At 61.9% G+C, this 20657-nt stretch overlaps 1 protein-coding gene across 1 annotated transcript in view; it reads right to left on the bottom strand.

Moving 5' to 3' along the window:
* Positions 1-20657, bottom strand: part of ANK2 (ankyrin 2) — a 177211-nt gene that overhangs the window by 7246 nt on the left and 149308 nt on the right. The window contains exons 45-53 of the mRNA XM_045586032.1: positions 18350-18614; positions 16961-17213; positions 15096-15179; positions 14854-15018; positions 13896-14078; positions 11189-11280; positions 9428-9628; positions 2927-2933; positions 233-243 (exon numbers count right to left, since the gene is read on the bottom strand). Coding sequence (XP_045441988.1) covers positions 9445-9628; positions 11189-11280; positions 13896-14078; positions 14854-15018; positions 15096-15179; positions 16961-17213; positions 18350-18614 — 1226 coding nt within the window. The 3' untranslated portion in view covers positions 233-243; positions 2927-2933; positions 9428-9444. The remainder of the gene's footprint in view (positions 1-232; positions 244-2926; positions 2934-9427; positions 9629-11188; positions 11281-13895; positions 14079-14853; positions 15019-15095; positions 15180-16960; positions 17214-18349; positions 18615-20657) is intronic.

Genomic DNA, 20657 nt, shown 5'->3' with positions numbered 1-20657 from the left:
CTCCCCGCTCTCACCAGCCCGGTGCACAGGCAGAGCCGCGGGCACGGCGGGGCCAGCGGAGCGAGCTGTCCAGATGGGAGGGAACTGGGCCCAGGGCTGCCTCACTGCACCCCAACTTGGCACTCTGCTGGCACTGAGGAGGAGCCAATGGCCAGAGCCAGACGCCGGCCGGACACGCCGACACGCCCCGCGCGCACCGCCGCCCGGGGGCTGCGAGCAGCCTCGCCCCGAGAGCGGAGACGGACCGAAATGGGAACCTGTTTTACCAAACGCAGTGACGGGGAGCCCGGCCGGCCCACGTCTGACGCCTTTTCCTTGGGATGTGAACGTGACTCCCCTTTGCCGAGCCCTCCACGCACAGGTGCCTCGGTGCCGCGACCGGCCCTGCAGCCCTGGGTAAGGAAGAGGCCGTCTGTCACCCAGTCTCAGGGCCGTTGTCCCCCTGCCCCCGGCCCCGCTCTGCTCTCTCCGCCCTCCAGGTCAGGAGGCCCACGTGCCACACGATGAAAAGCCGCGTTCTCAGGAGCATCCTCGCAATCCGCTGGGACTTTCCTTTTCGGCATTTGTCAACAGTTTGGCTCAGATAAACTCTCAGAACTTCTTCACGGGTTTCGTTTCTCCTGCAGCGACCTCACGTGGCTCACTGGCCGCCCTGCAGCCCAGACCCGGAGTGAGGGTCCGCAAAGGGCCCCTGAGCCCGCCGGCTCCCCTCCCGACGGGTGGGGTGTCTCTTGGATCCAGGACCTTCCCTGTGTTTGATAGAGTCTGATTTTATCTGAGCTGTAGTCTTATTTTTAAATGTGTTTTTATTGATTTCAGAGAAGGGAGGGGGGAGAGAATCACCCATTGGCTGCCTCCTGCGCGCCCCCCCCACCCCCCCACCCCCCAGCATGTGCCCTGTCAGAAAATGGAACCTGTGGCCTCTTGGCTCCCTGGTAGATGCTGAACTGCTGAGCCCAGGCCAGCACGCGCTGAGCTGTATTTTAGATCCTCCAGGGGGCGCTAAAGCACAGGCTGGAGACCGGTGGCCGGTTTTGATTTGGGCTTTGACTTGGGCTTCGGGCTGGAATGGCTTTCGGAAAGTCTGAGTGTAAACCCCTCCCCTGTGAGGGGAGCTGACCTTGTTCCCCTCAGAAGCTAAAAGGGCAGGTCCTCCCTCCAGCCCGAACGGCGGTGTTTTTAGGGACCAGGGACCTTTGAGGAGGTGTCCAAGGTCACTCCTCAGGGCAAGCAGGAGCCCCACAGGGAAGCTCCAGCTCAACTGTAATGAAACTAACAGGCGCATGGGGCGGGCCCTGGGCCCTGAGCCGCTGGGGGTAGACAGCCGAGAGGGACCCAGGCACACCAGAGGGGGGTGCGGCTCCAGGCAGAGCCCCGCGGAGCCACGGCCAGCCGCACACCTGACCCACCACACAGCCTAGCGAAGGCGCTCAGACTCGGCAGACATCCGAAGAAACTAAAATCAAAAACGGAAACTGCACAGCCAAGGTGGATAAACCCCAAGAATCCCAACTCCCTACTAATACTGCCACGGGAAACGTGTACAATTCGCATGGAATTTCAACTGGCAAATGTCTACAGAAACGGGGCAATTGAGCTAAAAGTGGTGTCAGCTTGAAATGGCCAAAGTGGGGCACTTTTGACCTCCAAGCACTAGAAAAAGCCGGCTCTAAGGTTAAATGAATGGATGGGGAGCTTAGCTGTTGTTAATCCTCACCCGAGGATACTGTTCCTTTTTCTGTTGTTTGTTTTCCGAGAGAGAGTGGAAGGGAAGGAGAGCGAGAGGAACGTCCATGTGGAAGAGACGCCTGAATTGCTTGCCTTCTGCACGCTCCCCGGCCAGGGCTGGGCGCCAAGCCTGAGCAGAGACACATGCCGCGACCGGCACTGAACCTGAGATCCTCCACTCCAGGGCGACGCTCTATCCACTGAGCCAAACCGGCTAGAGTGGGGCACTGGGCTTAATTGAAAGTTAGAAGCTTCCCCCAGGAAGTTAGTAAGAACGTTTTAGAGAGCCCGTCTCTGAGCTAAGGCAGGTTCTGAAGCGAGCAAGAGCCAAGACCGCCGCCCGCTCCGCTCGCGGCACCTTTGCTCTCAGAGCCTCCTGACGCCGCCTGCCCTCCACTGGCCTCTTCCTCCTCCTGCGTCCCCTCCCTGCCTCCCCCTGCTGGCCTGGGGACGGCGGGTGCACACACAGAAAGATCGTTCTGGAGTCCCGCAGCCCCTTTCCGGAACGCCCGTCTCCGGTAGAGGGCAGCCAGCAATTGTGCATGATCCTCGGACCTGACGGACCCCGGGCTTCGCGAAGGCATTGAGCCGTTAGGACAGGTGACCCTGGCTCTTCTGACCGTCCCAGTGAACGCATCCGCTGGTTTCTGAGCGCAAGGCGGCAGGATGGCGAACAAGGTTCCCTGCAGAGGATTCCTAAGGCAGAGGGAGCCTGGCCAGTGGTTCTGTCCAGCTGTGAGCCAGGAGGTCACAGTTCAACGCCAGTCAGGGCGCATGCCCGGGGCGCATGGGGCTCGACCCCAGTGTGGGGCGTGTAAGAGGCACCCGGTCCAGGAACCTCATCCTTGATGTTTCTCTCTCTCCTTCTCTATGAAATCAATAAAAAAAAAAATATCTTAAAAAACACACACACACTAAAAGAGAGAGAGAAAGGGGGAAATGCAGGGAGTTAGCTCACCAGCTTTGCCAAGTTACTAGAGGCCCAGTGCATGAAATTCATGCTCGGCTGCTCCCTCAGCATGACCTGTACCCTCTCCAATCCGGGGGCCGCAGGGCATGCCCGCTGACAGCTAGGCCAGCCCGGGGGTTCTCTGCTCTCTGCAGGGCGGGCTTGCCGCTTGCTGCCTGCGGGACTAAAAGGACTGGGGACTCAGCAGGACCCACCTGCCGCCCCTGGGAGTGGGGGACTGCAGTGGGACTGAGGGGACTGGGCACCGCCATCTTTGTGAGGGTGTGATGGTTGATTTGCATATTGCCTTTTTATTAGATAGAATAGCAGAGATTTTTTCCTCAGAAAATGGACTGGACCGAGACCCAGCAATGGAAAGGGAAGCCTGACCAGCCAGCGATTAATTTCTTCGAATGTTTGGAAAACTTCCCAACAGTACTCAGGTCTGTCTCCAGACCGTTTCAAGGATCATCAAAATGATCCCTTACTAAATTTGGCATTTTTGGAAGGACTAGATGAAGAGCTTGTAACTTTGTTCAAACCACATAAATCAAACTGACAGGCTGGGTATTCTACTTGATCAGCTATCTAAAACTATTTAAAAGGAGAGAAAGATAAGCTGCCCAAAGTATGAATTTACAGCTCCAACAATTAAGCTAACAAATTAATTCTACTCAGAAATCTCTTGGAAAAGAAGAGAAAGGAGTCTGTTTTTACTATAAAAAGCCAGGTCACCCTTAGAAAGATCGGAATGGGGTTTACAGAGAGAAGAAGGACAGAAGCGAACAGGGAAGCTCTGAGGACTGGGCGAGGCCACCTCCCTCCTCTCTCGTACTCTGGAGAAATGGTCCTACGAGGAAGGCGGGGAAGCCCTTGGGGGCCTGGGGCCACTTTACCTGTTCTTAACCCCACCCAGCGAGGCTCCCTCTCGCTCCAAGTCAAGCTTGTGTGCCAACGGCAGGGAGGGGTACCAACCGACTGACAGCTGTTTTAAAACCAGAGCCCCCCGGGGCATGTTATGGGCCAAGCTATACTTTACTGGTCAAATCGGCCCCAGTTCATCTGATAGGTTTTCTGAAACCCGTGATGCCCTCCTTTTCCTGGAGAGCGACATGTACTTAGAACTAAAAGAGCCAGATGTGAACCAGTTGGGGAAATGATGATCTTAAAGAAACTTCCGAGGAAAATAACCTTGAAACTGAAAGTTTGCTGCAGGAAGTCCCAATGCAACTTTGGCCCTTTCCAGTACAGATATTGGCAAGATCACGCCTATTTCAATAACTGTTGGAACTTACATCATCTCCACCATCCTCAAGATCCCTTCAGCCTCTGGCCGGAAGAAAGCCTTCTCTGCATGTGCCTCCCACTTCATCATGGTTGTGATCGGCTATGGCACCTGCCTGTTCCTCTATGTGAAACCCAAGCAAACGCAGGCAGCCGAGTACAACAGGGTAGCATCAGTGATGGTTTTAGTATTGAATCCTTTTCTGAACCCATTTATCTTCACCCTCCGGAATGACAAATTCATCGAGGCCTTTCGAGATGTCATGAAACGCTGCTGTGGACTCCTACAGAGTTAGTTCTGTCCTAAAGACAATCATGGACTCATCATCGTGGAACTGAGTAATTCAAATCTGAAATGATCCTTTTCATCACCAAATAGTCTGTAATCTACAAGGGAATTTTAAGAAACTGGAAGTGTTCCATTTTGTAACTGGGTGGTCTCTATATGTGAGTTCACTTTATCAACTTTAAAGTGCAATGAATACATTTATCTATACTTCTGTAGTTATATGTCTTACAATATAAATTTGACAAGTGTAAATATAAAAAATAAAAATAAAATAAAAATAACTATTGGAAATACTTTGCTCTATCTGATATTCACCAACATTCTCTGAGACCTGAGGCATTTGCTGGATTAAGCCCGTTATATAGGACTAGAGGCCCAGTGCATGGATTCCTGCAGCAGCAGAGTCCCTTGGCCGGCCTGCGCCCTCTTGCTCTCCGGGACCCCTTGGGGGATGTCAGAGAGCCGGTTTTGGCCTGATCCCCGCAGGCCAGGCCCAGGGACCCCCAGTGCACGAATCCAGCTTCGAGGACCCCTGGGCAGGCCTCCAGTGTGCATATAAGATCTTTGGTTAATCTCGTCCCCCCCTCCCCCCTCCCCACTTCCCTGAGATTCATCAGTCCGTTCCACATTTCCACGCCTGTGGTTCTGCTCCTGCGTTGAGTGTCTGCCCCCTGGTGGTCAGTGCGCATGATAGCTACTGGACAGCTGGCCAGTCCCTTAGGCTTTTAGATATGTAGACTAGAGACCTGGTGCATGAAGGCCTGGCCTTCCTTCCCCTGGCTGCTGGTTCTTTCATTCCACGCTGCCCCCTGGTGGTCAGTACATGTCATACTGAACAGTCAAACTCCCAGTGGATTGAACTCTGGAGGATACAAATTGCATATTAGCCGTTTATTATATAGGAGTATGTAGAAAGAGGACTTATGATTCCCTTTACAAGCCCCTGTAATTCTCCTAGCCTTCCAGTAAAGAAACCAAACGGGGCAGGATGGAGATCTGTACAAGATCTCAGAGCTGTAAATAGGATCATTATTGCCAGACATCCTGTATTTCCAAATCCACATACCTTATCAGCAGCCGTTCCTGTGACTTGCCAATATTTTTCGGTAATAGATTTTAAAAAATATATTTTCAGGAAGGAATGAGGAGGGAGGGAGGGAGGGGGAGAGAGAGGGGGGGGGGGAACATCCATGATGAGGGAGAATCATGGATTAGTTGCCTCCTGCACATCCTCCACTGGGGATCAAGCTCACAACCCGGGCACATGCCTGTGGGGCACGGCTACAGTGTTTGGGCAGGTTCCAGCCTCGGACTGATGAGACGGCACAGTCCTCTCGTGGCCACGTGCAAGTCCCAGCCTGGAGGGCAGGGCCTCCCAGCACCGTGACAGCCAACGGCTGTGGTTGTGAGCTGGAGCCTGTGGTCCGAGCACGTGGCCCCACATGCCTGAGTGATAGAGGCTGCAAGGAAACAGAGCTGGATCAGGTGCATGTAGTTGAGCAGAAGGTTGTAAACATCTTGACCGCGCCCTCACTGTGCCTCGTGGCATCGGCTATAAAATAATGACATGGCTTGTAGTCTGTGGTGCTGTCTCAGGAAGCAGTGTCCCATGCAGACCCAATCAGGGGTCTTCAAACTACGGCCCGCGGGCCACATGCGGCCCGCAGAGGAGTCTGATCCGGCCCGCCAGGTTTTTTGGGCAGTGAGCGCAGCCGAGGTGTTACAGTAGGAATTAGTAGTTCATATAGTCCGGCCCTCCAGCTCTCTGAGGGACCGTGATCTGGCCCCCACTTTAAAAAGTTTGAGGACGCCTGTGCCTGTCTTTTCTAAGCCTTTCACCCGCCCCCACTCAGGCTCCCCTTGGCCGTGCGGTGCCGGGCGGCACACATGCCCTCAACCCGAATCGAACCTGGGGCCTTTCAGGTCGCAGGCCGACGCTGTCCACTGAGCAGACGCCCAGGCTCACGCAGGGCCTTCTGCAGCATCCAGGAGAGGACGGTCATCTCTGCCTTCCCCTGGGAAGAGGGACAAGTCACTTGGACTGTGATGTCCCAGGGACATGCAGGAAGTCCCGCCAGTTCTCCCAGATTAGAAGCGATGGAAACGCTGTGGAAATTCCTAGATTCCTCTCTAATCCAGAATGTGGACTATGCATGCGCTGGGCTCTAAAAGCTGCTGTGGCTCTCGAGCCGTGGCTTGCCGACCCTGCTCTAGGACATCAGACTCACAGAGACACACTCCACCTCCGGCAGCCGCTGGCTGTAACGGGACAGGCGGCTCCAAGGACACGCCCAGTTGTGCTCACCTCAGGTCAAATACCTTGGCCACCTTGTACCCAGAGGGCTGACCCCCATGGCTGCCTCCCCACGCCCGCCCAGCCCCCGCCCCAGTGGGTGGTGCCCCATATGGCAGGGTCCCCGCTCAGCGGGGTGTCCAGACACAGAATTAACTGTCACAGGTGGGGAGGTACCTTTCCTCTCACTTCTGTGCTAATTCTCATTAATTCCCATTTAAACAAAATCACCTTTCATTCTGATTCCCACGCTTACTTACACACAATCAGGTTGCATCTTCTTAGAACTGCTTCCTCCTTGATGCTCGCCCTGAAGGAGTGTGCCCTATCCCCCCACCCGGCCCCCCCAATCCCAGTGTGTCCCCCCCGCCCCCAGGGCTCAGTCCCCGCAGCCCGCTCCGTGGGTCCCAGGAATTTGTCAGAATCTCTCCCAGAACCGAGAGGAACACGTCACTTCCCCGTCAGGTCACGTGCCCCGGGAAGGGCGTCACGCAGGGACAGGCAGGTGGGAAGGGCGGGCTCCCCGGGGCCTCTCAGCTCTCGCACCTCCCTTCTGGGCAACATCCCATGGGGCGCTAGAGACGGCCCCCCAGCCCCGCCCCTCCCAACGTCAGGGGCCCTGGGGCCCAGGTGCAGAGGGAGACGCACTTCCCTCCCGGGCCGGGCTGCTTCCAGGGGCTCCCACGGGAGCCGGGCAGACACACACACACCCAGGCACAGCCGGAGGCAGCAGCAGGCGGCGGGAGCTCCTGTTTCCTCTCCCATCAGGAGGTCGAGTCTCGCAGGTTTCTGTTCACCCCGAACAGCACCGCCTGCTGGCTCGCCGGCCACTCCACACACTTGCTGCCTGGCCGTCCGGCTGTCCGGCCCGGAATCAGGGCCCTGGCTGGAGGCCGGGTTCCCTGTGCTTTGCCATATCCCACAGTTTCTAATACAGTTTCTAGGTTGCTTGTAGCCAGACCTGAAAGATGGAGAATAAACTGGGAGGCACATGGAGGTGTGCTGAGAGCGCCAGGGATTTCTCAGGCACCAGGGATCCCAAGAGAAACCCCTGCTTTCCCCCTTCTGTAACAGCGCCCACGGGCCTCAGGGCAGGGCCTGGCTCCTGGGCTTAGCCGCTGGGGCAATGGTGTAGGCAGCGACAGGTAAAACGGCAGCAGAGCCGCTGGGGGGCTCAGGGGCCGAGTGTGGGCACAGGAATCAGGGGGTCAGGGTTCCACCCCTGATCGGGGCACACGCCCGGGCTGTGGGCTCCATCCTCAGTGTGGGGCATGCAGGAGGCAGCCGACCCATGCTTCTCTCCTCAGTGTTTCTTTCCCTGCCTCTCTGATGCTCCGTCTGCCTCCCAGTCACCGCTCCTCTCCGGAAGCAGAGCTCAGGGTGAACACCACGCACGCGGCCTGCTGAGACTGTACGCTTTATTTGGGTTAACAGCCACTGTACACGGTGTGCAGCTACGTGTGGTTAGTGCGGTACTCCCCTGTTAACGGATACATGCCCTCATAGATATATTCAATTAGGGTTATCACCATGGGAACAAGATGCTGATTCGTCAACTGAAAAATCACTTCTTCTCACAGTATTCAAGGTTTCTGATCACACAGCAAATTCAAAACAAAGGTGAAGGACCGGACGCTGCCACAGACGCCACCTCACTGCAAGCCACACCACAGAACGTTCCTCCGCTCGTCTCCGCCTCCCTCCCGCCTCCGCGTCCGGCAGCCAGAGCGACGCCTCCTTCCTGTGTGCGGGCACTGGGGTCGGCCTGGCTGACACTCCGGCCAGGAAACGCCTGGTGGGGACACAGGGCCGTGTCCTTGTTGTGACCTCGGGAGCAGGGGCTCATTCCTGCACGACAGGAGACCAGCTGGGGTCCGGGAGGCTCCATCCGCGAGGACAGAGCCGGGGTGGTTTAGACGTCATCTCTGTGGATATATTTCCTTTAATAAATAACTGACCTGGAGACGTGTCTGTGCATAGGATATACTTGCAATACTTGAGGGGGTGAGGAGGGGCGGGGTCGCCAGGGCACAGCCTGCCCTCTGAAACGCACTCGGTTCCCAAGGGATTGGATTTCCAATAAATAAATGCAGCCTTTAGCCAATCGGAAGTGGTGAGGAGCCTCCCTCTCCTGCCGCCCGCAGCCTGGCCCACAGCCTCCCTGGGCAGAGGGTTCACGGGGAAGGGTGTCAGATGCGGCATGCGGGTGTCAGTGGAGGGAACCCGGAGAAAGAGGAGCCACCCCCACGGCGGGCGAGGCGTCTGAGCGGGTGTGTCTGGGCAGGTCCTGCTCCCAGTGTCCTATCTGCGGAGTCGCGGCTGGAGGAGGGCCGCGGGTAAGACAGCGCGGTTGGCTAAGCAGCAATGAGATCCGAGACCACAGCCGTTACAGCTCGTCCACACCTGCCAGCGGGTCCGAAACCAGAGGCCCGACGACGCCAGGAGGCCCGGCAGCTGCTAGCACCGGGACGCCGGCTCCCGCCTGCCCTGGCGGGCCCGGCGGCGCCCGGCAATGGCTGCCGGGTCAGGGCGGCGGTCGAGGTGCCTCTGCTGCAGCAGCGCGCCGTCCTTCGGCGTGTCTGCCGCCCGTGACCTGCCGCGTCCAGCGCCTCGGGCCCCTGGGTCCCGGTGCCCATTGGTGATGCCGGGCAGTGGCTCTCGCCCGACGTTGCTCATCTGAGCGTTTTCTATGAACGTGACCCAGACGCTGCCGCCGGGAGTCTGCGGGCGGGAGCCGGGGGGGGCTCCATGGAGCGGGGCGAAGCGGAGGACGACGAGCCGAGGAGAGCCCAGTTGCCAAGGCCAACGGCGCCGGAGGGCGGAGCTCTGGTCACCAGGCAGCTCTCGTCAGGGGCACGAACGGGCCGCGTGTGCGGGCGTGTGCGGGCGTGGGCGGGCGGCTCACGGGGCCTCCCGCTCCGGGGCCTCCCCGCAGAAGCGCCGCAGGAGCTGCTGGAGGTCGCGCTGGAGGTCGTCCTGCTGCAGGGCCTCGGGCACATCCTCCAGGGCCTCCAGGTGCACGCGCTTCCCGCGCCGGTCCCTCACCACGGCCCGCTTCTGCGTGCGGGCCTTATGCAGCGTCGTCCTGGGGGCAGACAACACGGGTGAGGGCCCTGCTCCGCGGCCCCGCTCACCCGCACCGGCTCATCCTGGCAAACGCCACGCCAAACGCACTCGAAGCTCCCGCTCCCGCCTGACCTAGCGGCTGCGAAGTGCTGCTGCCACGGCTGCCACTCCTGTCCCCGCTCCGAGCGTGAACACACGCCCTGGCGGCCAGGTCAGCCTCAGCCTCACCGCCCACACGTGAACGCACGTCTGCCCCCCGCAGCATGTGCCCGGAGCGCGTTGCCTGTGCTGGTGCTACCGCTATGGTGGCAAGTTAGGAAACCGAGTCTCAGAATGTAAGGGGCGCTCCGAGTCAAACCCACAGGAAGGCCGGCAGCGCCCAGAGGCGGGCACGCCCTGCTCACAGGCCCCCCGGGGACCGTGCGGGTGGCTGGTGGGGGGGCACCAGCACTGTCCTACCGACCCCCGTGTCCGGACCCCTCGCCGCGTGTCTGAGACCACCTGGAGCTTGGGGCTCCCCGGCCTCTCACCCCCTCCAACAGGATGGAGCGGTGGCCTCTGCCGGCACCTTCCATCGGCCCCAAAGGCAGACCGCACAGCCTGCCTGGCAGCGCCTGCACTTCTTTTGCTCCAAAAAGGCAGCTAGCCGACTCTCTCTCCGGGAGCCGGCAGAGGCGTGGCTTTGGTGCGGGGCACGCGTGTCCACCACAGGCTGCACGTGGGACGAGGTGCTATGACCTCGTGCGTGTCCTGGTGGGGACGGTCACCTGTGTCCGGGGCAGAGGGGGCACTGCACGGAGTGAGCGCACAGGGCCGAGCCGGGGCCTGGGGCCGGCAGCCGTCTGCATCCTGGCGGAGCCACAGCTGCAGCGAGGGCCTGGGGGGAGCTGGGCTGGAGCCCAGCCGGGCTGCGTGCCACGGGCTCCTCCGCACGGCCCAGAAGCACCGAGTGCGGCCACGGGCGTCCTCCGAGGCGCCGCACGCTCAGCGCTCCTGCCTGTCATGTGCCTGGAGGAGACCCCACGGCCCTTCGCCCACAGCCGTCACATCTGCCCTGCGTGACAGCACCCTCTCCTGGCTGTGCAGGGAGACGCACACAGGACTGCCCGCGGGGACTCTGTGTTCCGACCCAGGCCACGTAGCCGGTGCTCACAGGCTGCAGGAGGCGCGGGCAGAGCCCACGGCAAGCAGCAGCGTCCACGCGGCAGGTCGTGAGAATGCCACACGGGCGCGGCGCAGCGAGGCAGTCCACGGGGAACACGGCACACGGCACACACGCACACACGGCTGCTCACACTAACTTCAGTGTCGCAGGCACTCGGCCAGGGCACCACATGCAGAGCCAGGCCCAGCGTCACACAGCACGTGCGGTTATGGCGATGACAGGCCGGGCTGCGGGCAGCGCCACCACAGCAGCCTCCGAGCGGCTGCCGGCTCCCGGCTCCGCCCGCCAGCACGGGACACCCTGCTGGCCTCACGCCGGGTCACCCTGACTCCCAGACCAGAGGCTTGGGGGCCCGTTTCTGTTTTCTGCAGTCGGACAAGGGTTAGTTGGCAGGCAGCACCGAGCTGACCAAACCTTTTAACGACCGAGCCGTCCTCTCTCAGCACTTCCTCCTCCACTAAGCCGGGGCCGTGCACCGGCTCGTGGCTGCCTGTGTAGCTCAGAGCCTGGGGGGACACGGACACGGACACGGACACGGACACGTCACCGGCGGCTCGGAGCCCGGACGTCAGGGAAGGGAAACGCTCAGGAGCAGACCAGCACACGTGCCCCCCCGCCCATGGGGGAGTTTTCACCTCCTTCCTTCTCAGTGGCTTCACCAGCACCCTGCTGGGCCTGCCTGTCAGCTCTCTGCACCTCTCCCCGCCCCTCTCCTCCTGGCTCTCCCTTCCCCTCCCCATGCCTCCTCTCCTCTCCCTTCCCCTCTCCTCACCCCTCCCCTCCCCATCCCTTCCCTCCCTCCTCTCCCCCCCTCCTCTCCCCCCCTCACCACTCCTCTCTTCTCCTCTCTCCCCACGCCTCCTCTCCTCTCCCTTCCCCTTTCCTCACTCCTTCCCTCCCCACCCCACCCCTCCCCTCCTCATCCCTCCCTCCCCTCCTCATCCCTCCCTCCCCTCCTCATCCCTCCCCATGCCTCCTCTCCTCTCCCTTCCCCTCCCCTCACTCCTCCCTTCCCCTCCCCATCCCCTCCCTCCCTCCTCTCCGCACCCCTCCTCTCCCCCCCTCACCCCTCTTCTCTTCTCCTCTCCCCACCTTACCCCACCTCCCTCCTCCCCTGTCCTACCCACTTCTTCCCTCCACAGTGGAGACTAAGGACACAGTGACACCAAGCACCCAGGTCATGGCTGTCACAGGGGAAGGACAATCTCCCTGCCTGGGCCCTTCCAGGCAGGCTCCATGCGCACTGCCAGCATGATATGCAACATGTGCATATCACTGATGGGGGGGGGGGACATGTCACTGACAGGGCGGGGGGGGACACGTCACTGACCTGACGGGGCGGGGGGGACACGTCACTGACCTGACGGGGCGGGGGGGACACGTCACTGACGGGGCGGGGGGGGGGGGACACGTCACTGCCCTGACGGGGCGGGGGGGACACGTCACTGACGGGGCGGGGGGGGGGGACACGTCACTGATGGGGCGGGGGGACACGTCACTGACGGGGCGGGGGGGACACGTCACTGACCTGACGGGGCAGGGGGACACGTCACTGATGGGGCGGGGGGGGGAACACGTCACTGATGGGGCGGGGGGACACGTCACTGACCTGACGGGGCGGGGGGACACGTCACTGACCTGACGGGGCGGGGGGACACGTCACTGACCTGACGGGGCAGGGGGACACGTCACTGACCTGACGGGGCGGGGGGACACGTCACTGACCTGACGGGGCGGGGGAACACGTCACTGACCTGACGGGGCAGGGGGACACGTCACTGACCTGACGGGGCGGGGGGACACGTCACTGACGGGGCGGGGGGGACACGTCACTGACCTGACGGGGCGGGGGGACACGTCACTGACGGGGCGGGGGGACACGTCACTGACGGGGCGGGGGGGACACACGTCACTGACGGGGCGGGGGGGACACACGTCACTGACGGGGCGGGGGGAACACGTCACTGACCTGACGGGGGGGACACACGTCACTGACGGGGCGGGGGGACACGTCACTGACGGGGCGGGGGGGACACACGTCACTGACGGGGCGGGGGGGGACACACGTCACTGACGGGGCGGGGGGGACACACGTCACTGACGGGGCGGGGGGAACACATCACTGACCTGACGGGGCGGGGGGACACGTCACTGACGGGGCGGGGGGGACACGTCACTGACGGGGCGGGGGGACACGTCACTGACGGGGCGGGGGGACACGTCACTGACCTGACGGGGCGGGGGGGACACGTCACTGACCTGACGGGGGGGACACACGTCACTGACCTGACGGGGCGGGGGGGGGGGGGGAACGACACATCACTGACCTGATGTGTTGGGGGGACACGTCCTGTCTGTTGACCCATGAGCTCAGGAGTGGGACACTGACCCGGGGCGGGACCCACCGTCGGGCTGTGAAAGCTCTGACGGCAGCCGAGTCCCTGAGGCTGCGGGGGCCGTCGCTGCGCGGCCAGATTCAGGCTGTGCGCTCCGGCCCCCGAGGACGGAGGAGCAGGGACGCTGGACAGCCCTTTCTGTTCACACACACACACACACACACACACTCTCACACAGACACACACACACAGACACACACGCAGACACACATACAGACACTCTCACTCACACACACACACACAGAGACACACACATACACACACACACAGACACACACACATACACTCACTCAGACACTCTCACTCACACACACACACACAGACACACACACATACACTCACACACTCTCTGACACACACACAGAGACACACACGTGCACACACACACAGACACACGCACACAGACACACACACAGACACACACACTCACACAGACACACACACACAGACACACACTCACACAGACACACACACTCTCACACACAGACCCACACACACACTCACACAGACACACACATGCGCATACACACACAGACACACACAGACACACAGACACACACACAAACACACACTCACACACACAGACACACATACATACACTCACACGCTCACACACACAGACACACACACAGAGACACACACATGTGCACACACACTCACACACACACACACACACACACACGGGTGCGTGCGCGCGCGGCGCAGCCCTGGGGCGGCTCCTGTACCTGCTCGAAGTCGTCTTTGGCCGAGGGGAGGTCGGGGGCGATGCGGGGGTCCCCCAGCTGCTTCTCCATCCGCTCTCCCCGCACCACCGTTGTCTTGACGACTCTGCTGACGCGGCGGCCCTCCACGGGCTCCGCCTGGAACCCGGAGGCCTCGCCCAGGGCGCCGGGCTCGGCCAGGGCCACCTAAGGCAGGGACACAGACGCGGCTCCTGAGGCCAGGGCGCAGCGGCCCCGGGCTGCGCTCCCCCGGCCCAGAACGGCTCCGGCACAGCAGCCGGGACTCCCGGCCCAGCCCGGCTGGGCGTGCGGTCCGTCCTCGGCCAGCTGGCGCCCAGTGGTCCCTCGGAGACCCGCCAGGAGCCCGTGCGGCGCGCAGCGGGCCCACCCGCACTCGGCCGGTGGACATGCGCTCTGCCTCCTGGCGGGCTCGCGGCCGGAGGGAGGAGTGCTCTGGGGCGCCAGGAGCTGCGGGCCCGGCTCCAGAGCGCCTCCGTGTCTCTCAGAGGGGGGCGTGTGGAGCAGACGGCCGGGCGTGGCCGAGAGAAGGGCCCCTGCGAGGGCAGGCGGGCCGGCCGTCTGCTGTGGGCACCGCACACAGGCCCCGCACGCTGCTGGCAGAGCGGGAGGCACACCTGCCCAGCGGCTGCCTGGAGCTCTGGCTCCCGTGGAGGAGAGCGAGTGCCGCCAAGCCTGCGTGAGGAGCCATCCCCTGGCCAGGTCCCACTGTACACGTCACACGCCACGTCACACACCCGTGTCACACTCCATGTGACACGCCCACGTCGTAGACCTGTCACATGCCAAGCCACACACCCACGTCATAATCCACATCACCCTCCACACCACACGCCCATGTCACACACCACTTACTCTCCACGCCACTGTCCGTGTCACCTGCCTGTCACACGCCACACTTCCCAGCGTGCGGGGCCGTCAGCCTCAGCCTCGCCGGCCTCACCTCCGACTGCTGCGTGTCGCTCCTCAGCACCACGCGCTTTATGACCTTGGAGTAGCCGTCGCCGTCCTCGATGCGGATGGGCTCCTGGGGCGACCCCTGCACGGTGACCTCCTCCCGCTCGGTGCCGTCCGCGGACACGAACCGCCGGATGACCTTCCTGGTGACCTGGAAGGCACGGCACCGTGGGCGACAGGACGGGCCGAGGACCGGGGCGGGCCGTCGCCGAGGACGAGGGGCCATACCTTCTTCACCACCGTGTGCCCGTGCTCGTCCACGTACGTCTCCTCCGTGACCGTTTCTGGGGGCAGGTCAGGCACGTCGTCTCCCTGCAGAGACAGGCCTGCGTCACGGAGGCCCCGGGGCCCCGGCTCCCAGCCAGAGGGCACCGCGCCAGTTAGCGCAGGCAGAGAAGCGTTACCGCGGGCGAGGCCGACACAGAGGTGTGCAGAGAGAAAAGTAGGCGACCCCATGCTCAGGGACTCCGACCAAGGTCAGCTCAACACACAGACACACGGACAGAGGCGGCACGCGGGCGCAGAGGGCAGGCACAGACGGCACAGCGTCCCCACTGCCTGGGAGCAGCCACTGGCATTCCTGCCAATAGCACGGGAACTGTCCCGTGGCTGCCCCAGGCACTGTGTGCGTCGCTGCCCAGACGTGCGGCTGAGCTAGTACCTGGATGATCACCCGTCGGCGGACAACCCTGGTGGTGACCAGCGCCTCCTCATCGGAGCTGGCTTCCAGCCCACCCAGCTCAGCTGTGAGCTCCTGTAAGTGGGAGGTGGGTGTTACTGCGGTGGGGCCCGGCGTGAGCCCACACGTGTTCCTGGAGGTTCTGCTCACTGCGCTCTGGGGCTGAGCCAACAGGGAGCAAACACCTGGGCACGAGGCTCAGGCTCACAGAGGACATGGCTTTCTGTGCGCGAACGGAAAGAAAGCCTGCGTCCAGTTGGACCGAGCCACGGGCCAGGGCCTGCGGTGACACCAGTGCTCTCACCCGCCAGGACGCTCGCTCCTGCTAAAATCAGGTGTGGGCACAGGCGCCCCTCCCCGGAGTGACTGCCCTGCGGTCTCACCATGCCTGCTGTGGGTGCAGACGCTCCCATGGGTCAGGTTCCCTGTGCCTGTCCCGGCAGGGATGCAAATTGACCAGTGGTATGACCAGTTGCTATGATGCACACTGAGCACCAGGGGGCAGATGCTCAGCGCAGGAGCTGCCCCCTGGTGGTCATGCGCTCCCACGGGGGGGCGCCACTTGGCCGGGAGCCGGGCTCACAGCTGGCCAGTGCAGTGGAGGAGGCAGGAGCCTTTCCTGCCTCCGAATCAGCGCTAAGGCCCCTGAGGGTCCCGGAAGTCGGGCATGGGCCTCTAGTAGTATTGTAAAATAGACCAATAAGTGCAGCTCAAAGACATGTTGAATTATTATTGTACTTTTCCCCAGAAAGTTTTAATTCTTTTTTCTAACTCATTCTTCCTCACTAAGACAGGCACAGATGCTTTAAAAACACTTGGACATAAAGAATGTTTTTGAATTCTAAAAGGAGAAATAACACCCAATTTAATTTGCATCAAACAGATTCACACTTTGTGCAGGAGAACGCCTCGAGTTGCTGGACATGCAGCTTCTCCTCTGCCCGCAGGCAGGGTTCTGTGGGAAGGGACCTGGGAGCAGTGAGGGGCGGGAGCCATGCAGACCTCGTGGGGGGATAAATGTCAGTGAATTCCTACGGGTCCCCACGCCCCGCTCTGAGGGGACGGGACGCAGCTCACATCTGGCAGCAGCAATGCATTCGGGTGGGAAGTCCCTTTGCCAAGCACCCCCACACCCACACCCTGGCAGTCTGTCCCCCGTCACAGCGGGCCCCAGGCCGCTGACCGGGAAAAGCCACAGCAGGGTGTGGTTCCGGCTGCGGTTCTTTGTTCTCAGCAAAAGGGTTTCCAGTGACACACGTGGGCCACAGCGAAGGGAGAGAACTGAGAGCCGATAAACAAGGACAGAGGTGCACCCGGGGCGGGTGGGCTCCCTCCCGGGGGCTTTGGGGTGACGTCAGCCTCTGGGAGCCATGGGAGAGCCTGCCACTGGCAGGACTGGCAGCGGGCTGCTCACCTTTTGAAACGCCGAGTCCTCATCCAGGCTCTCGAAGGCCGGGGGCTGCTCGTCGGCTGACTCCACGATCACGAGGCTGTTCCTCCTCGGGGAGCCGCCTGCCCTGGGCTCCGCGGGCTCCTGCACGAGGGGCGAGTCTGCCCGCTCCCAGGGCGGCAGGCGGGGCCTGTGCTCCTCGGGGGTCCTGCTGGGAGAGCCAGGGGCTGCTGTGGCCTTCTCGGAGTCTGGCCCTGGTGTCCGCGGAGTGGTCACACTGAAAGGGAAGACCAGGTTACAGCGAGCAGGTGCCCCGCCCGATGAGGCCAGGGCCTTGGAGGGAAGCATGGACGCACCTTCACAGTCATGAAGGCCAATAGGTTCAGTGTGTTAGAAGTGAAATGTGAGTAAAAGCCCACGAGCATCTGGAAGGAGATGGCAGTGCAGAATGATGGCTCATGGGCGCAGCGTGGCGGGAAGGCGTTTGCCAAAGGCACACACAGGTGACACGAGTCACCGCCTCCTCAGCCTCCCGCACAGACGCACCTCCGTCCGCCTTTGCTAATGGGAGGTGGAGTGAGGAGAGGAGAAGGTCTCCCTCACAGAGGTCTGCAGGCAATGAGGCTTGTGTAGCAAGAATCAATATTTGGTAAAATTTGTGAGAAGCAATTAAAACACCCCGTGAGAACGTGGGTACCGGGAGGTAAATGCAGAGAGGCGCTTACTTCCGGGAAACCACGATGTGACAGAAAGATCTGTTGACGTGGAAGCTTTTCCCACTGCCCGGAGGGGCGTGACTCTGGCGTGACCTCAGCCGCCCCCATTCCCAGGGAGAGGGCTCTCTGCTGTTTTGGCTCCTTTTAAAGGCGTGTTCACTCTGCCTCTGCTCCCTGCCTGGGCCCCCCCTCTCCTGCCTCCTCCTCACCCCTGCTGTTGTGCTCGTCCCGATGCCTGCTGGACGTGTCGGGCCCGGGCCGCTGTCTCGGCCTGTAGAGGGCCAGCCTGCTCTGCTCTCTCCTTCCCGATGCTCCTGTCCTTGGGACCCTCCCGGCCTGATGGCCCTGATGCCGTCCTCCCTCCTGTGAGGGTCTGTGCTGCCCCTCAGCCACATGGCTGTGCGGGAGCCGGGGGGCCCCCTCCCCACCAGCCCGCCACCCCGGGCCGCCGTGCTCCCACGGAAGGAATCTCAGTGCAAACCACGCTTTCCCAGCAGAGCCCTCAACCTCCCCCAGGACACGAGTGAGGAGCAGGAATTATCCTAGCTGCAGGGTGGACACGGGCTGGGGCAGATGTGCACACACCACACCACGCCGGTCACACACTGCACTGCTCCTCTCATCCTGGCTGTGCAGGCCGTTAGAAGGATGGCGCCTGCACGGGGCCCTGGCCACACACTGCTCCCAGGACACTCACCAGCACTGCTGCTGTGGCTCCGGAGCGGGCTCCGCGGGCGTCCCTGTCCCTGCCAGGCCCCCGTGCCCCTGCTCCTGGAGGAGGTGCCCCCCAGCGGGGCTGTCCCCGTCCGTCCGGGAGGTGCCATCCTGGAACGTGGAGTAGCCGACGGAGAGGTCTTCGTCAGAGACGAGGGGAGGGTGCGAGGCCACGCCTCCTCTGGACGCCGTGAGCTCATGGGGCTGCTGGTGCCGCGCGGGCAGCTCGTCTGGCAGCACCGAGAACCCTGCGGAGGACAGCGGCCGGAGCACCGTGACGCCCGGCCACGCTCACAGGCCTTCCTGAGAGACCCTGTGCCCGTCCTTGGATGGGGTCCAAGTGCCACGCTGACCCAGACCTGCCTGCCTTTGAGGTGCAGGGCCTGTGGGCCTGGGCAGAAGGGTCCAGGGCCAGGCAGAGGCGGCCACAGCGAAGGGCCTGGGGGAGCCGGAGGAGAACTCGGAGCTGCTGGCATGCCGGGAGCAGAGGGAGTGAGTGTGAGCATGAGCAGCAGCAGCAGCCAGGACGCTCTGCGGGTCACTCTGGGCTGTGAGTGTTCGGGGCGCCCACATGCGCCCCACTCTGCAGGAGGCCCCTGCCAGCTCAAGCTCTCAGGACGTGGAGGGCTCTGGGAGGCTGGCAGAGGCGTGACAGGCCTCCCCATTTATTCACTGAGCACCTGACAGCCGGGAAGCAGCCGGAAGCCCCTGCTCAGGGCCCTGGAGGGAAGGCGATGGGGAGGGCCTGGAGGGGCCTGGGAATGCATGTGCGCAGACACCCATGGGCTGAGAAGGGAGGCAGAGGGCAGCATGGCGGGCGGGGGGGGGGATGGGGGGGGGGGCCTGTTCGTGTCACTGACACTCTGCAGGGTGAGAGCTGCTGGAGGACTGAGCTGAATGCCGGGGAAAGCCAGGGGAAGCTGGAGCAGAGCGCAGGGACAGGTGAAGGACGCGGTTTGGGAAGAAGGGCTGGCTCTGTGCCTCAGAAGGGACTGAAGGGGAAGCAGGAGCGCGGGAACCACAGGAGTCACCGTGCACAGCAGTGAGGCACAGGCCACGCGGCGGCCACTCTGTTTGGAGGTGCCCCGAGAGCTGACTGGGGCCAAGCGGGAGCAGACTGGGCATTGGCTCTTCGAAGGGATGGCCTATCAGACGGGCGGACACAGCCATCACACAGGCACCGGGCGGCGAGCAGGTCCGGCTGGGAGCAGGGGCCTACAGGAGTGGTGCTCTTAACTGGACAATAGGCCAGGCCTTCGCCAAACCAGAGCGGCGGCCTGCAGCCCTGAGGTCACGCAGGCAGGAGATGGAGTGACGGAATATGAGTGTCTGCTTGTGATTGCTCCTATTTCCCAAAAACAGACTTTTACTGATTTCAGAGAGGAAGGGAGAGGAAGAGAGAGAGACATCTATGAGGAGAGAGAATCCTGGATCGGCTGCCTCCTGTACACCCCTACTGGGGATCGAGCCTGCAACCTGGACATGTGCTCTGGCCAAGAATTGAACCATGACCTCCTGGTTTAAAGTTCAACACTCAACCACTGAGCCATGTTGGCCCGGCCGACGGTTCCTACTCTTTTTAAGAAATGCAAAGCCTGACCCTCAGAATAAGTAAGGAGCCATGTTGGCAGCATGAAGGCTGAGCGGGAGGACAGAGAGGAGAGGGAGGACAGAGAGGAGGGGGAGGACAGAGAGGGGAGAGGACAGAGAGGAGGGGAGGACAGAGAGGAGGGAGGACAGAGAGGAGGGGAGGACAGAGAGGAGGGGGAGGACAGAGAGGAGGGGAGGACAGAGAGGAGGGGAGGACAGAGAGGAGGGAGGACAGAGAAGAGGGGAGGACAGAGAGGAGGGGAGGACAGAGAGGGGAGAGGACAGAGAGGGGAGAGGACAGAGAGGAGGGGAGGACAGAGAGGAGGGGGAGGACAGAGAGGGGGGAGGACAGAGAGGGGGGAGGACAGAGATGAAGGAGAGGACAGAGAGGAGGGAGGACAGAGAGGGGGGAGGACAGAGAGGAGGGGAGGACAGAGAGGAGGGGAGGACAGAGAGGAGGGAGAGGACAGAGAGGAGGGAGAGGACAGAGAGGAGGGAGAGGACAGAGAGGAGGGAGGATAGAGAGGAGGGGAGGACAGAGAGGAGAGAGGACAGAGAGGAGGGGGAGGACAGAGAGGGGGGAGGACAGAGATGAGGGAGAGGACAGAGAGGAGGGGAGGACAGAGAGGAGGGAGGACAGAGAGGAGGGGAGGACAGAGAGGAGGGAGAGGACAGAGAGGAGGGAGGACAGAGAAAAGGGT

This window comes from Pipistrellus kuhlii, unplaced genomic scaffold (genome assembly GCF_014108245.1).
Source record: "Pipistrellus kuhlii isolate mPipKuh1 unplaced genomic scaffold, mPipKuh1.p scaffold_m20_p_21, whole genome shotgun sequence".
NCBI classification, from domain to species: Eukaryota; Metazoa; Chordata; class Mammalia; order Chiroptera; family Vespertilionidae; genus Pipistrellus; species Pipistrellus kuhlii.
The sequence above is the reverse complement of the archived record's forward strand: the minus strand, read 5'-3'. Positions and strand labels throughout refer to the sequence as shown.